This window comes from Polypterus senegalus, chromosome 2 (assembly GCF_016835505.1).
Source record: "Polypterus senegalus isolate Bchr_013 chromosome 2, ASM1683550v1, whole genome shotgun sequence".
NCBI classification, from domain to species: Eukaryota; Metazoa; Chordata; class Cladistia; order Polypteriformes; family Polypteridae; genus Polypterus; species Polypterus senegalus.
Window position 1 is genome coordinate 231701954 of NC_053155.1, and position 17281 is coordinate 231719234.

The following is a 17281-nucleotide window of genomic DNA, read 5'->3' on the forward strand; positions in this document are numbered from 1 at the left end:
TGCACGGCAACATTCGGGTCCCTAGGCGTGTGGAACATCTTGTCTTGGCATTACAATCATCTTCTTGTGCTGTCGGAGGAGCTTCATAAACACCGCATTTCAGTGCCACCAATCTCAGAGGTGCACAGACCTAGGACTCGCCAGATCTCTATAAGTGGGAACACCTTTTATTGGTCTGGTCACTCTGATGGCTGTCATACTTAGGGAGAAAGTGTTGCTGTGGCGGATTGGCTCCTTCCGATGGTGACCAATTTTACTCCTTTCAACAAGCATATTATGAGACTCAGATTAAGGCCCTCTCTGGGTGCCTTGTCTGCTGTCTCAGTGTAGGCTCCGACCATGGTGAGTGATGTCTCAGTGAGGAAGACATTTTATTTGCAGCTTTGCTCAGTAGTTGATGTGTGCCCACAAGGTGACACTCATTCGTGACTTCAGTGTGACCACTGGCACTGATGGGGCTGGCTATGAGGATTGTGTCTGTCCCCATGGGTCTGGTGACTATGGTGAAAGTGGCTCCATGTTCCTTGACTTTGCAAAAGGTCAGGGGCTGTGGATTGCTGGATCCTGGTTCCAGTGCTTTGAGCCACATCAATGGACTTGGAACTCCAATACTGGTGGTGTGGTGAAAGAGATCGATCACATCCTTATGAGCACACGCTGGATGCTCTTATAAAATTGCAGAGTCTACAGAAGTGCCCTGTTTGTGAATTCTGACCATAGACTTGTTGTTACTACTCTGCAGATCCAGCTTAGGTCCAGTAGGTTACCACTGGCTACTAGGAAAATGAGGCTAGACCTGGCCAGAATTCAAGATCAGGCTGTTTCTAATGAGTTTGCATGCAGTTTGTGTGAGGAACTTACAGACTTGGGTGTGACTGCTGATCCTAATGTGATGTGGGAGACCTTCTTTGACAAGACCCCGATGGTTGTTAAGGGTTGTGTTGTTGTTACCAGTGTTTCCAGAAAGAGGTGTTTCATCTTGCAGGGCACCCTGGATATAACTAAAAGAAGTCGTAACACATGGCTTGATGGCAAATCTGGTCCGTACTGGGAACTGAAAAGGACAGTTGCAAGGGCTCTGAGGGCAGATAAACAGGCATTTGTTAGAAGAATCTGTGAGCAAGTGACACACCACATATGGTCTAGTGACCCACGTCCTGTTTACACATGGTCCTTACAGATGACACTGCAGTTGTGACCTGCGAGGCTGGCTACTTTGAGCAGCTGTTTAAAGATGATCCACTGGCTAGGACATTGTATATCTGTGGGTCCACAGTTATTGAGGCTGATCCTCACTGAGATTGCACAGGTGGGGAACCAGCTGAGGGTAGGGAAGGCTGCTGGGACCTGAACTTCTCCAGGTGACAAGGCTGTCCTCCTGGCATTGCAAGCAATCTTTGCTTCTGTTTGGGAGACGAGCATTATTCCAAATGACTGGAAAACGGGACTTGTTGCCCCTATCAGGAATAGGAAGGGTGATCACCTGGATTGCAGCAACTACAGGGGGTTAACACTGCTCTTGGTGCCAGGTAAAGCCCTTGTTAGGGTCATCCTCAATAGGATCCACAATCACTTGCTCACCTACCAGCAATTGGAGCAGTCTGGTTTTATGCCTAAGAAGTCTGCCATTAACCGCATCCTGGCCCTGTGGGTTCTTATGATGTGCAAATGTGAATAGTTTCTTTGCAGCCTTAGTCGATTTTTGTAAAGTGTTCAACTCAGTTAATCAAGCTGCTCTGTAAAACATCCTGGGATTCTGCAGGATCCCCTCAAAGTTGCTGGATATTATGGCTAGCCTGTACCCTGGTACTGTGAGTACTGTGCAGAGTGGAGGCAGAACCTCTGTGTTTTTCCTAGTTCATTCTGGAGTTTGTCTGGGGTGTGTTATTGCTCCTACTCTGTTCAGTGCTTGCATGGACTGGGTGTTGAGCATGGTAGTGGGGTCCAGTAGCTGTGGAGCATCTGTTGGTGAAAAGAGATTCTCTGATCTTGACTTTGCTAATGATGCTATGACGTGCGCAGAGTCAATGGAGGCTCTGCTCTTGAAAAACTGAGCAAGAAGTCTTAATGTTTGGGCTTACGAGTGTCTTGGATAAAAGCCAAGATCCAGGCCTTTAATGACATCTTGGGCACAACCATCAGCAGTGTGTCTGTCAGCAGAGAGAGTGTCGACCTTGTCGAGGGATTTACTTACCTCGGCAGTGCCACTCATGTCTCTGGTGACTTTTCCTATTATGTCAGTAGAGGGATTGGGAGAGCATGGGGGGTCATGAGGTTGCTGGAAAGGGGTGTGTGGCACTCCCGATATCTTTGCAAAAGGATGAAGGTCCAAGTCTTTAGAGTCTTGGTGCTTCCTGTTTAGCTGTATGGTTGTGAGACATGGACGCTATCCAGTGACCCAAACCCTTCGGTACTGTGTCTCTTCTGAGAATCCTTGGGTACTGCTGGTTTGACTTTGTGTCGAATGGTTGCTCATGGAGTCTTGAATGAGGCATATTATTAGCATTGTGAGGGAGCATCGGTTACGGTACTATTTTCATGTGGAGCGATTCCCTGAGGGTGATCTTGCTTGCAGAATCCTCATAGTTAAGGACCAAGCAGCTGGACCAGGCCATGGGGATGCCCATGTAACACCTGGAGGTGGCAGATAGATGGTCATTTCTGGAGGGTGAGAGTAGACTATGTGTCTGCCTGTGGGGTTGCCAACCAGGATCTCTGAACTGTTTTGTCATGTGGTGGGTGTAGCAGACTTACAGAACTGTTTGTGCTCGTGCTGTTCATACCTGACCTGTTATATTCAGAGATCCTAAATTTACACAAATCTGCCTAAAAGGGGTTTCATCTTAAAAGTTGTGTACATCTGTTATTGAAGCCATTTACATTTACTTGCTTAGAAGGTGATTTTATCCAAATCAAGTTACAAAAAGAGGTCAACATAATTGACTTCAGTCTGGGGGGCTGTTTGGGAACAAGTGTTACAATACAAGAATATAAAATTGATCACCACAACTGAGGAGCTTAGAACAAAATGCAAGCAAGTCACAATTACTAGGTTACAAGAAAACAACCTGGTATTATCAGCTGGACAGAAAATAACCAGGCAAGAGAGTCTTCAAACAATGATGGACGGATTAAAAGGCAGAAGTCTACATGACCATTATCATCATCAAGTCCTTCCATGAAAACAATAAACCCAAAGAGGACTGTTTCATTTATGTTAGGTAGAATGCCCAGAGGGGACTGGGCGGTCTCATGGTCTGGAATCCCTACAGATTTTATTTTTTCTCCAGCCGTCTGGAGTTTTTTGTTTTTCTGTCCCCCCTGGCCATTGAACCTTACTCTTATTCGATGTTAATTAATGTTGATTTATTTTGTTTTATAATTGTGTCTTTCATTTTTCTATTCTTTAATATGTAAAGCACTTTGAGCTACTGTTTGTATGAAAATGTGCTATATAAATAAATGTTGTTGTTGTTGTTGTTCAAATGCTTCTAATGGAGGGTATTGTTTTATTGTGAAAAAGTATTTGGAAAGGAATGATATAAGAAATAGGCAAGGCATATAAGTAAAGATGTTTTGACATCTCATTCAGCCAGTTAGAAGTCTCATTTGTAAAGAGTCTGGACACAGATTTGATGCCATGTAGAGGTGGCATCATCAGCTTTACTTAAACAGTTCAGCGTCATTGTACCACAGTCTTGCCTAGTCTAGTAGAGTAAATATACTGTAGTATGTGAAATGACCAGTGAAGGTTAGTGTTAAAACATTTATTTGATAATGTACAGTGGAAATGAGACTTTTTAAAGATAGATTCTGAGATTTGCAGAACTGTGCCTAAACATTAATTTATAAACATTAATTAGCTCAGTGGTCCTTCAAAGTTATATTAATATTCACTCTTACAAAGTAATTAACCATCTTTTCCTGCTTTATGCTAAATTACTATCACTGGTGTTGTACCATTAAAGTGTGATTCATTTCCTAAGAACCTTGTGAAGCAAGCTATTTATAAGAACACTGCCAGAATGATTTACAAGGGCATTGTTCTGTAAAGTGCCTAAGTAACAATTCCTTTTACAAGTAATTAATACTTGGTTTGCAGGGGATTGCTGTTTTATAGATATGATCTAACCATAATTAAAGTGGAAATATTTTATTAAATCTACAACAAAAGAGCAATTAATCTTTTTATTATTATGATTGTAAAGGCTACATACATTTTAATCTATAAGCTCAAAAGTCTTAAAGATGAGCATTATATTTATTAAAACTCAATAAAGGAGATACAAGCATGGCATAATTCTGAATGTCACTAACAGCACTGCATTTTCAGTCGATTTGCTTGTTATTACTCTATTGAATGAACATTATCAGTCCTATGGAAATGGTCAAATAAGCATCTATGAAACACTACCTGCAATTTAATGACTGATAACAATGTCTATGCATATTAAGTGCGATCAAGTGTGTAACTCGGATTTTTCTTAATGGAAAACCCTGGACTTTAAATCATACGTTTACCATTTCAGTTTCTACCTCTGATTCATTAAATGAACCCAAGTCAATCAATTAAGCTTCTGGCATCTCATTTATAAACTAAATGTAAACACTTGTAGTGTCTATACTTGTAAGCAACCTTGGGATGGCGTTCATCACATAAAGCTGTTCTGTAAATTTAAATCTGCTTTTCTAAACACAATACTGTAATTTTAAAAATGTATTTTTTAAGTGGAATGGCACAGTGGCAATGGTTAGCACTTCTCTAAGTTGCCTTGTCACTGTCTGTGTATTTTCTGCTGTTAGGAGCACCATGTAATCCTCAAGTTGATTACTGTTACGAGGTTAAAAAAAGTTATGAGAACATGTAAATAATTTAAGAAACATTGAAGTGTATAATTAGTAATCAGGCTGAGAACAAAAAAGAGTTAAACAAACCAAACATTTAGGCCAAAACACAATCAGAAATTTCAGTGAAAATAATTCTTAGCCAAAGGTCATCGAACTAACAGTCCTTAATTAGTATTAATGCTATATTTGTCATAAGTTTGGTTTTTGATTGAATGCATGGATAACTAACTGCAGAATACTGTCATCTTAAATAGGTGCAAAATGAAGGCATATCAAATGACCAGCAACAAGCATAGCAATAATAAACTAAATATCCACAGCCATCAGTCATTTTTCCTCTAGTACTCCGCTTTTTCACCTATTTCCAAAGATGCTTGTTTTAGGATAGTTGGCAACTCAAAACTGTCTCATTGGTAGCGTTGGTTTTTGAGTTCATCCTTCAATTGAATGGCACCTTATTCAGCTCAATTCTTGACTAGTGTTGAATGGTGATAGATTAGGACTTCAGACACATGATCCTTAATTTGACACAGGGGATACAGATGACGGAAGGATGGCTGGCTTTAAAACTGTAATGCTTACTGAAATATTATAAGTTTAAAGGCTAACCCTGAATTTGCCCAAACCTTAATTTTAAAGATCATTCTCAAAAACAGGAATGCTGTTGATTTTTTCTTTTGAATATTTATTAAATTTCTGCACAGAAAGAGGAGTATGTTGTACCATTGTCAACTCATTCAGTTCCTGGTAAAATGCAATGTGGGAACAATGAACATGAATAACATAAATATAATGAGTGATAATAACGTGACTGAATAGTTTTTTTTTTTTAATATTATAACACTTGCAAGTATTAATTTGCATTTATAATAAAATGAGATGTACTTGGTTTGCCTATACTGTTATGAAAGTTCTATTTTAATCTTTTATTCCGAGCTCTAAGTACACAGATGAAAATATACACAGGACTACTACTATATCTACTCTAATAATTATCAACTATATTCAAAACATGTACAGTATTAGAAAAAAATGCACAATTATACCCTTTGAGAACAGCAGTGTGTGGATCTTCAGAAAAAACAGTTAACTATTATAGATGCAAATAAAAATTAAAAAATGGTATCATATCTTTAGAATGACGGAATTAAAATTAATTCAGTAATAGATACATAGGCTTGTTTAGCTACTTGGAAAACAACTGTTAACTAAGAAGTCTGACATGTGGTTAAGCACAAAAACATTCAAGTAGGGCTGGAAATGTCTAACATGAGAGACTTAAAATAATAATTTTTCTTAAAATTAATAAAATATTGTTTATGAGTTGTACAAAACATTTTATTTCTAGGTGATCATATCACTATTGGCACACTCTACCTTTGTTATTATCCATTCCTCCAACAGCATACAAGATTCCAACAGTTGATTTCCTAGGTTTAGTCCTGGGGCTTTGCATTAGGAGTCTTCTTTCTGGAAGAAGGTGGTACTTCATTGCTTCTAAGATGAGCTTTTGACACTCAATGTCATCTTTGAAGAGAGCATTATTTTCCAGATCTGCCAAAAGCTGTCAAAAAACAAATGTGTAGATTTTCAGGTCCAGCATTAAAATACTGTCATTCAAAGTGTTTAGTTTTATAAATTGTCTGCTTTTGTTATACAATAAAGAATTCACAATCATTAAGTATACTGATACTGAAAATGATATAGGCACTTGTACTACTTTATAAAGTTTGCTGATATTTTTGACATACAGTACATCCGGAAAGTATTCACAGCGCATCACTTTTTCCACATTTTGTTATGTTACAGCCTTATTGCAAAATGAATTAAATTCATTTTTTTCCTCAGAATTCTACACACAACACCACATAATGACAACGTGAAAAAAGTTTACTTGAGATTTTTGCAAATCTATTAAAAATAAAAAAAAAATGAGAAAACACATGTACATAAGTATTCACAGCCTTTGCCATGATGCTCAAAATTGAGCTCAGGTGCATCTTGTTTCCCCTGATCATCCTTGAGATGTTTCTGCAGCTTATTTGGAGTCCACCTGTGGTAAATTGAGTTGATTGGACATGATTTGGAAAGGCACACACCTGTCTATATAAGGTCCCACAGTTGACAGTTCATGTCAGAGCACAAACCAAGCATGAAGTCAAAGGAATTGTCTGTAGACCTCCGAGACAGGATTGTCTCGAGGCACAAATCTGGGGAAGGTTACAGAAAAATTTTTTGCTGCTTTGAAGGTCCCAATGAGCACATTGGCCTCCATCATCCGTAAGTGGAAGGAGTTCGAGACCACCAGGAGTCTTCCTAGAGCTGGCCGGCCATCTGAACTGAGCAATCGGGGGAGAAGGGCCTTAGTCAGGGAGGTGACCAAGAACCCGATGGTCACTCTGTCAGAACTCCAGAGGTCCTCTGTGGAGAGAGGAGAACTTTCCAGCAGGACAAACATCTCTGCAGCAATCCACCAATCAGGCCTGTATGGTAGAGTGGCCAGAAGGAAGCCACTCCTTAGTAAAAGGCACATGGCAGCCCGTCTGGAGTTTGCCAAAAGGCACCTGAAGGACTCTCAGACCATGAGAAAGAAAATTCTCTGGTCTGATGAGACAAAGACTGAACTCTTTGGTGTGAATGCGTCACGTTTGGAGGAAACCAGGCATTGCTCATCATCAGGCCAATACCATCCCTACAGTGAAGCATGGTGGTGGCAGCATCATGCTGTGGGGATGTTTTTCAGTGGCAGGAACTGGGAGACTAGTCAGGATAAAGGGAAAAATGACTGTGGCAATGTACAGAGACATCTTGGATGAAAACCTGCTCCAGAACGCTCTTGACCTCAGACTGGGGTGATGGTTCATCTTTCAGTAGGACAACAACCCTAAGCACACAGCCAAGATATCAAAGGAGTGGCTTCAGGACAACTCTGTGAATGTCCTTGAGTGGCCCAGCCACAGCCCAGACTTGAATCTGATTGAAAATCTCTGGAGAGATCTTAAAATAGCTGTGCAATGACGCTTCCCATCCAACCTGATGGAGCTTGAGAGGTGCTGCAAAGAGAAATGGATGAAACTAGCCAAGGATAGGTGTGCCAAGCTTGTGGCATCGTATTGAAAAAGACTTGAGGCTGTAATTGCTGCCAAAGGTGCATCAACAAAGTACTGAGCAAAGGCTGTGAATACTTATGTACATGTGATTTCTCAGTTTTTTTATTTTTAATACATTTGCAAAAACCTCAAGTAAACTTTTTTCACATTGTCATTATGGGGTGTTGTGTGTAGAATTCTGAGGAAAAAAATGAATTTAATCCATTTTGGAATAAGCCTGTAACATAAAATGTGGAAAAAGTGATGTGCTGTGAATACTTTCCGGATGCACTGTATGTTCATTCTTTCCGGTAAGCATTATTTTGCATATTTTCAGGATGTATATTATTTGTCATTTTTTAACAGTGAGTATAAAATCTAATAATAAGAGTAAAATTAAAATGTGTTTGAAAAAGTTTTATTTAATTGTAAAACCTCTATTGGTTAATATGAAGTACAATTTACACTTTTACAGTAGTATTACCACAAATACCTAAACAGGAATAAATGTCAATCCTGAGTGCTATCATATGGATTAAATAAAATCTGCTAAAATATGCATATAAGAGCAAATCTAATTAGATTTCACATAATTTATATTGGTTAAAATGTCCGTTTCACTTTAATAAAGCTTTATCCCTTGTGGACAATACACCGTATCTTTTTGCAGTTAATGTAGTAAAAACCACATAATAAATATTTTTATTAAATATAATAAAGAAGACATTTGTATTGCATGAAGACAGTGCCAACTATACTATCAGAATATGTGTATAAATTGTACAAAATTCTGCGGTGTGCTGCCGCCCTTCCCGGGGGTTGTTTCCTGCCTTGCGCCCTGTGCTGGGATTTGCTCCAGCACACCTCTGTGACCTTGTAGTTAGGATATAGCGGGATGGATAATGGATGGATGGAATTGTACAAAATTAAAAATGACAACATACGGATAATAACATTAGTGATTAAGAAAAAAAGTAATTGCAAATAGTGACTTCTTTTTAGCAAAAAAATGGATGTTAAGCATTTCCATGAAGAAAAACTGCAAAGTCATTACCTCATTTTGTAGCTGCTACACGGGGGATGCGCAGTAGGTTCCATGGTGCGGTTATACCACACATTTTTCAAAATGTACTTTTTCTTTGCAGCTGTTATTCAAAAACTTAGAAATGAATTTGATCACAACTGCATATAAAAATTAAGGTATACATAGTGCAAAATAGGTGGAACATTGTGTTGACTTACACTTAACATTAGCAAAGGGTTATGGTTATTCTGCTCATAAAAAGTAAGACAGCACAAATTTTTGAACATTATTATTTATCATAACATAATGATAATTTTATCGCCACAAAAAAGAAGATGAGAACTCATGGGAACTATAATGTTGGGTTCGGTTAGAGTCCCCATGAATTAGAAATCAAGGTTACACAAATGACTCATCTTATTGAAAGCACATTGAATTTTAATTTTATTCTTCCATCGCCCTATCCACACAACATCCTAATTTTCTCCTGCAGTACACAAGCGCACTGTTTGGCTGACCAGTTTGCTTATTTAACTTGTGCCATTTGTATTCATGATGTACTTTGCAAGTCTCCTGTGATCTCAACTAGGACAAGGTGTTTATATAAAAAAATGAATGGTCACATAAAACATATGCCCACATAAATGATTAATATATTTTTTATTTATAGTGAACTTATAGTATGAGAAAATAAACATTTAAAAGTATTTTGTGATGACTTTCAGCTGGTTTAATTGAGTGAGGAGTGAGGGGTAGCGCAGGCAATTGAGAGGCCAAGAGAAGCAAATGCAAACAGAGATAGTAAATATTGTGACATCTTAGCAAGGGGAAGAACACTTTCAAGGCAGACAAGTCTTATCATTTTACCAGATGCCCTAAAAGAGTTTTTGATAGTGGCACCTGGAAAACATAGTAGCAAGTGCTGTGTTTGGGGTGGAAGCATATAGCATTTGTCTAAGATGCCAGAAGGCTGTACATGATCCCAAAATGAGCCAGATTGCCCTTTTAAGAGTACAAGCAGAAGGATAGATATCTATATTCCCTTTAAGGTTAGAACAGGTAGAGGCCTGAAAGGACTTCAGGGTGTTTCTGCTGCAAAATTACATCCAAAAGGGATTTAAAGCAACCCTGAGCCAAAACTATAATTAAGTCTAGGTAGGGATGTGAGCTGGGGCAAATAATTGATTGGATTAGAAAGAAAAGAAATAGAAATCTAGAGATTGAGAAGGAGGGAAAAGATGGAAAGTTAAAAAGGGGCTTCTAACTGTGGTGGTACTTTCTGGTGAGCAGATGAGCAAATTGGGCATTTTTATAGACAGGATTCCAAACACAAGTAGTAAGGCTAAGAGAAGATGCAATTTTGTTTTGTGTTTGCTTTTGTTTTTGTGTCCTAACTTTCTAAATATTGGACCTACATTTTACACAATAACTACTTCTCCTTAGTTTATTTGGCCTCTTTGGCATTATTCTGAGTAAAGGGGCACTACCTCTCCCACAGTATACTGTATACCAAGTGAAATGGCAGTATAAATTCTCCCATCTACTTTCCTAAACAGTACAGTCTGCTTTGAGTTTGTAGATGAAACTATAAAACAATAAACACAGAAGGCACAGAGAAGTAGTTTAAGATTCAGAAATATAACAAGTATATTTAATTTTATTTCCCTGTATAAGAAGTTCTAATTTATCTTCAGCTGAGTGTATTGGCAATACTTCACAAGTAAAATCATAATATTTCTTAAACATGTGTCATAAGCCAATAGACAAAATTATAGCTTCATGAGTACTGTTTTAATTACATTGTCATGTCTATGCCTTGTAGAAAAAACATTGCTACAATATTTTAAACCAAATCTGTAATTTGTAAGCGATGCATTTGGCCAAAGGTCTTAAGAGGTGAAAATACCCTGTGTTTTATTATCTAATTACATTTATCTACAAAACACAATTATTTATAGTGGCAGATCTGGGAAAGCAATTACAATAAAGTTCAAAGATCAGCATTCTGCTTCACAAGGGAGGGCTCAAATTATAGTCTTTAGCGAATGATACATGTAACTATTAGCAATTATTTATTACAAGACTTCTTAGTGTTGCATTATATACATGAGGACTATTCAACTGCATAGCTAAACAAATATTTGGATATAATATACTTTTGCGATGCAAAGATCAACTACATTAAATGTAGTGTGCATGCAGTATTTCTAACACCAAAGAAAATGATGTTAACCAAATATAATGTGCAATATAAATACACCCCATGCTCCAAATTGGATAAGTAGGCTAAAAAATCAATGAATGGATGGATCATAAAAATAATTACGGTATTTATTAGATTCACATGTTACTATACTAGAATTTATACTTAAATAACCAATATAACACTGCTTAAACTATAATGAAAAACATTTTAATGTAACTACAGACTTTGTACAATATCTTTATCTTTATTTTAAAAAGAATATAAAACCTGAATTGGATTAAGATGTTATGCAATTTAATTTAAAAAAAATGCAATGTAAGTGCTATTTTCACAGCAACCTGTTTTTTAAATGATGATTCTGTCATTCACTGGATATTGCTTGCAATTTTACAAACAAAATGCCCATAAAAACAGACTTCTAAAGTAAGTTTAAGCTGTATTTCACTATCTGATCCTATTGTACAGTACTGTATATGTCCATTTTGCATTTTTAAGAATAAACTACAGAAAGGCAGTGTTTAAATGTAAGCAGTTCCTTTGGTTATCTTCTATATCTACAGTATACTGCAAAACAGAAATGAAAAACCTTTTGTGAATTTTTGATCTAGGATCTTCTTTGAAAATTAAGCATGTTCACTTTATTTTTTCTTGCTTTTTTCCAAAAGAAGACGAGGGCTCAAAAAAGAATAGTGACCCATTTTTTTCACAAAGTGTATTCATTACCAATTTATTGCTTGCTTTGAAGCAACGTGCTAGCACAGCACTCTCTTTTACTGCATAGTGCACCACCTTTTCCAGTTGTCTGTTCTGAAGGTACAGTTTACACTTTATAAGTAGAAAGAAAATATGAAGTAAGTGAAAACATAATTTAATATATGTAAGATGGATTTGAACTTTCTCATTTTAACAAATACACATTAACTGAATTTACAGGTATGAAAAAGTATCATTTTTCAACTGGTAGTGAATTTTAAAAAGCACTGTTAACTTTTGGAATCTTTAAATGTAATGTTATTTTTAGCAATTTTCTGCACACAAAAAATTTAACATGATTCATACCATTAGTAATATATATCCATCCATCAACTCCCTGAATCCGAACACAGGGTCATGGGGGTCTGCTGGAGCCAATCCCAGACAACATAGGACACAAGGCAGGAACCAATCCCGGGCAGGGTGCCAACCCACTGCAGGACACACACAAACACCAAGCACACACAAGGGCCAATTTAGAATCGCCAATCCACCTACCCTGCATGTCTTTGGACGTTGGGAGGAAACCCACGCAGACACAGGGAGAACATGCAAACTCCATGCAGGGAGGACATGGGAAGTGATCCCAGGTCTCCTATCTGCGAGGCAGCAGCGCTACCACTGCACCACCGTGCCGCCCATGTAATACATATAGGAATACTATATAATTATTTTAAGTTTACTTCTGCCAGGATACTAATGCAGATATATTTACAATGAACAATAAAGGTTAATTTTCACCAGTGCTGTAAACCTGTAAAGAAAGTGACATACTTCTGCTGGATATTAAAGTGAAAATATTTAAACACTGCGGTGGGCTGGCGCCCTGCCCGGGGTTTGTTTCCTGCCTTGCACCCTCTGTTGGCTGGGATTGGCTCCAGCAGACCCCCGTGACCCTGTAGTTAGGATATAGTGGGTTGGATAATGGATGGATGGATGGATATTTAAACAATGTGTAGATATGTAGTATGTTTTACAGTTTTTATGTAGATTTACCCAGGTTAAATATTTGTCCTTCAAATTTCATTGATCCATTTTCAGTAGTATTGCCATTTTGTCATCTGCTATCCCTTCCATTAAATATCTGCTTTTTCTTTTATTGGACTTTCTGCCTTTATACCCTTTCACCTAGTTATTTTATTTTTTCTTTCTTTAAGCAAAGCCTTTTTCTTCTCATTAAATTGAATACCACCACACCTGTTTGTTCTTTTCTGCACTTGAATATCCATTCTACTTTCTCAGCCTGGATCCTGGTGCTACATGGCAAAATTGTCCAAAATCGGAATATATCTCATATAGTGTTAATGTATCACTTAAAAATTCCACTACAGAATTGAGATACCATGATTGGCAGACTAGTGCAACTACAACAGTCTGTCTCTTAATGTGGATAACACAAAAAAAATAATTCTTGACTTAAGGAAGTGCCATACCACCCATACCCTCTGTACCATGAGGAGTCTGTGGTGGAATTGGTCAAGAGCACCACATTCCTTGGTGTGCACCTGACAACTGACTTTACTTGGTCAATTGACATCACATCCATAGCCAAGAAAGTGCAGCAGTATCTAAATTTTCTTCAGCGGCTGAAGAAGGAAAGACTACCTCCCCCATTTCTCACCATGTTCTACAAGGTCACCATTGAGAGTGTTCTGACCAGCTGCATCACTATCTAGTTTGGAACTGCAGTGTTTCATACCGTAATATCCTCTCTGCCCTCCATTGAAGACATCTTTCTGAAGTGTTGTATCCACAAAGAGCTACTGCATTGTGAAGGACCACTCCCATCCCTCCCAATTTCTCTTTGTTCCACTTCCATCTGGCAGAAGTTACAGTAGAGCCCGAAGTAGTTCTGCCAGGTACTACAACAGCTTCTACCCTTTGTCTGTCCAAATTTTGAACTTTGTGCTTACCTCCTGTTCTTAGACCTGCTACTAGTAGTGAATTTATATGCTGTACATTTGTTACACATGTTACTACTATTGTTTTTTATAATTAGTTTTACTGTTATTATTTCTTTCTTTTTTTCTTTCTTTATTTTGTTTATTACTATCTATTTCAAATTATTCATTTTATTCACTTACCTAATGTTTATTTTTAATTAGTTATTTAAGTATTATAGTGTACTATAGTGTTTACCTGTCTTGCAATTGTCCTGTGTTTATTTTGCACCATGGTCCTGGGTAATGTTATTTCGTGTCACTTGCCTCGTTTCCATTAATTTCCTTAATGCACATTTTGAAATTGCAAAACAAAAAAATGGTAATGAAAACACATGAATTTAAAAAAAACTCAAAAATTGCAAAAAAAGTTTCTATACTCGCTGAAGGGGATTTTACAGGTGATTCAACAAAGCAATACTTTGCAAAACCTCAATGGAAACACTTTTTTTCGCATTTAGGTCACATGACATGACGTAAATTTTCAAATAAATGTGCAAATGTGATGTGGCAAATACAGCAGTATCCAGAGTACTACCAGGAGACCAACATAAATGTCACTGACCATTAATCTGTCATCAACAACCACCTGCAGTACAATAGATGGCCAGCCTTTCCTGCTAAAATAATCCCAATACCTGTCACTTGGTGCACAAATAGAGATATGTGAGCAGTCGATTGCTCCATACACCTGAAGTATTTTGTGTGCGTTTATAATTGCACTGCAAAAAATGCGGTGCCTTTTTCATAACAGATAAAGTGATATATTGCCTCATTAGTTTTGAGCATATGGCCTGACACACCACATATTCACACCTGTGAATGTTGGCTTTGCTCGCCCAAAAGTCTAGTCAACAACGCTGTTATAAAGTGTGATGGTTATGTGCTTCTCAGTCAGGACTGGCTCGTGTACCCACAGCTCCTCAGTAAATTCATTGCAGACAATATCAAAGAAATTCCTAATATGCAGCCTCTGCCAAGTATAGGAGGGTGCTTTCCCTTTATTGTTTTCATTTGCTCTTGTCACCTCTGATTAAAAATGAATACAGTAATTTTAGATGCAATTGAAATAACCAAACCTACACGCATCATATCAGTCGTCATTTTTAATTTTCGGTGATAAAAGAAATTTTATTTGCATAAAATCACTCAGTGGAAACAAAGACAATTTGCTTTTGTGTTTTGTCGATATTTCAATATTCTGTGTATAACTGCAATGGAAATAAGGCTACTACATGCTGCACAACTTTGTTTGGATGGCATGACTTTAAAGCCATTTGATTTGACTTGACTTGAAATGTATACATAGAAAGACTACACCAATATACAGTATACACTTAAAGATTTAATTTAACAGTTCTAATTTTGCTAGAAAAACTGTGAAAATATTTATACTATAATGTACGGCATTTGAAAAAGATGAACTAATTAAAAAATGTGAATTGCTTGTTGGAAGCCTTCACCCAGTTGTAGCAATGTCATATTTGAAATCACCTTGACAACCCAATCTTCATTCTCTGTACCATGCATTCACAGGTTTTTAACAACATTTTGATTGGAAAACAAGTACTTTATTGCCTCCTTAAATCTCAGTCCTTATCAGTTCTTTGATCAAGAAGCTATAGTTCGCATGGACCAAAAGTGTTAAACCAGTTATAGTCCACTTCATTACAAAGTTAATGAACATATGTTACAGTTCACTTCTCTTTGTCTTACTTAAACATTTGCATAAATTCCACTTCTGAAACATATACCTTCTAGGCATTGTAAAAGACAAAATTGATAATTTTTCAAAGTCAAATGTAAAGGATCATTTATTGGCACACACCAGAACTCTTGTTTTATTTTCACTACTACTTTATAAACAATTATTCCAAATTGCAATAACTGAACAGTCAGATGTGTTTTATTATATATTTATGGGCAAAACTTTGAAATTTGAGGTGGCAACCCAAGGACCAGAGGTGAGGGATGCCATTAGGCTGAAAAATGAAGGCCTTCTGTGTATGGTTAGCAATGTAGATTCCAGAAGCAATAGAGACGAATTCACAGGCCAAAAGGTCTGCAGCCTTGACAGTCAGGGAAGCAAAAACCCTGGTGTGGGAGGAGTTCGGAGAGACCATGGAAGACAACTATCAATTGGGCTTAAAAAGGTTCTGAAAAAAACATCAGGCTGTTCTCACCAGGGGTGGAGAAGTTCTGACCTGGACTGAAAATATTTTCTTACAGTGGAAGGAACATTTTGAGGATATTCTGATCCTGATGGACATGTCCTCTGTGGAGGAGGCAGAGCCAGAAGCTGATGGAGGATCAATCCTCATTTGCCTCAGATCATGGAATCCAGGTCATGGAATGGTGGACTAGCTCTTTATCTTCATGAGGATTCTTAAGGGAGCATGGAAGTATACCCATTACATGTGTTTCGTCGACTTAGAGAAGTTGTATGACTGTGTTCCTCAAGGTATTCTGTTGGGGGTAATGTGAGAGTATGGGGTTCCAGGACCGTAATAAGGGCTCTTCAGTCCCTGTATAATCACAGTCAAAGCTGTGTCTGCATACTCAGGAAAAACTTCAATATTGTTTCCAATGGGTATGGGACTCCACACCAGAGCTGTGCCTTGTCTCCTGTCCTGTTTTTGATTTGCATGGACAGGGTATCAAGGCATAAAAAGAGGGGAGGGGGTCCAGTTCATTGGCCTTAGAATTCTGCCGCTCCTTTTTGCAGATAACGTGGTGCTGTTGGCTTCATCGAGTTGTAAACTTCAGCACGCATTTGGACGGTTTGCAACCAAGTGTGAAGCGGCAGAGATGAGGATCAGCACCTCCATATCTGAGGCCATGGTCTTCAGTAGGAAAAAGGTGGAATGTCTTCTGTTAGTGGGATGTGAGTTACTAAATTATGTGGAGGAGTTTAAGTACCTTTGAGTCTTGTTCACAAGTGAGGGGAAAGGGATGATGACATCGAAAGACAGATTGGGGTGGCAAGAAGGTGGCAAGCACAGTTATGCGGTCGCTACAACAATCTGTAGTGGTGAAGAAGGACCTGAGTAAGTAGGTGAAGCTGTCGATTTACCAGTTAATCTACATCACTTACCCTCATGAGCTTTGGGTAATGACTAAAAGAGCGAAATCATGGGTGAAACTGGCCGAAATGAGCTTTCTCTACAGGGTGTCTGGATTCTCCCTTAGCGAGGCTCAGAGAAGAGCTGCTGACCCTCCACATTGAGCGGAGTCAATTGAAGTGGTTTGGGCATCTGATATGGATGCCACCTGGACGCCCCCGTGAAAGTTTTACAGACAGCCAGCTAGGAGCAGACCCTGGAGAAGACCCAGGGCTCACTGGGAGGAATATATCTCCCAGAAGATCTAGGAACACCTTGGGATCCCAAAATATGAGTCCTCACTGCTAAGACTGTTGCCC

The 17281-nt window shown here is 38.1% G+C and overlaps 1 protein-coding gene across 2 annotated transcripts in view; it reads right to left on the minus strand.

Annotated features, from left to right (window-relative positions):
• Window positions 1-17281, minus strand: part of LOC120523745 (kelch-like protein 1) — a 422640-nt gene that overhangs the window by 110466 nt on the left and 294893 nt on the right. For both annotated transcript variants that reach the window (XR_005632692.1, XM_039745321.1), the window contains exon 6: window positions 6226-6412. Coding sequence is in view for 1 of the 2 variants with exons in the window: in XM_039745321.1 (XP_039601255.1) it covers window positions 6226-6412 (187 nt within the window). In the remaining variant the exon portion in view is untranslated. The remainder of the gene's footprint in view (window positions 1-6225; window positions 6413-17281) is intronic.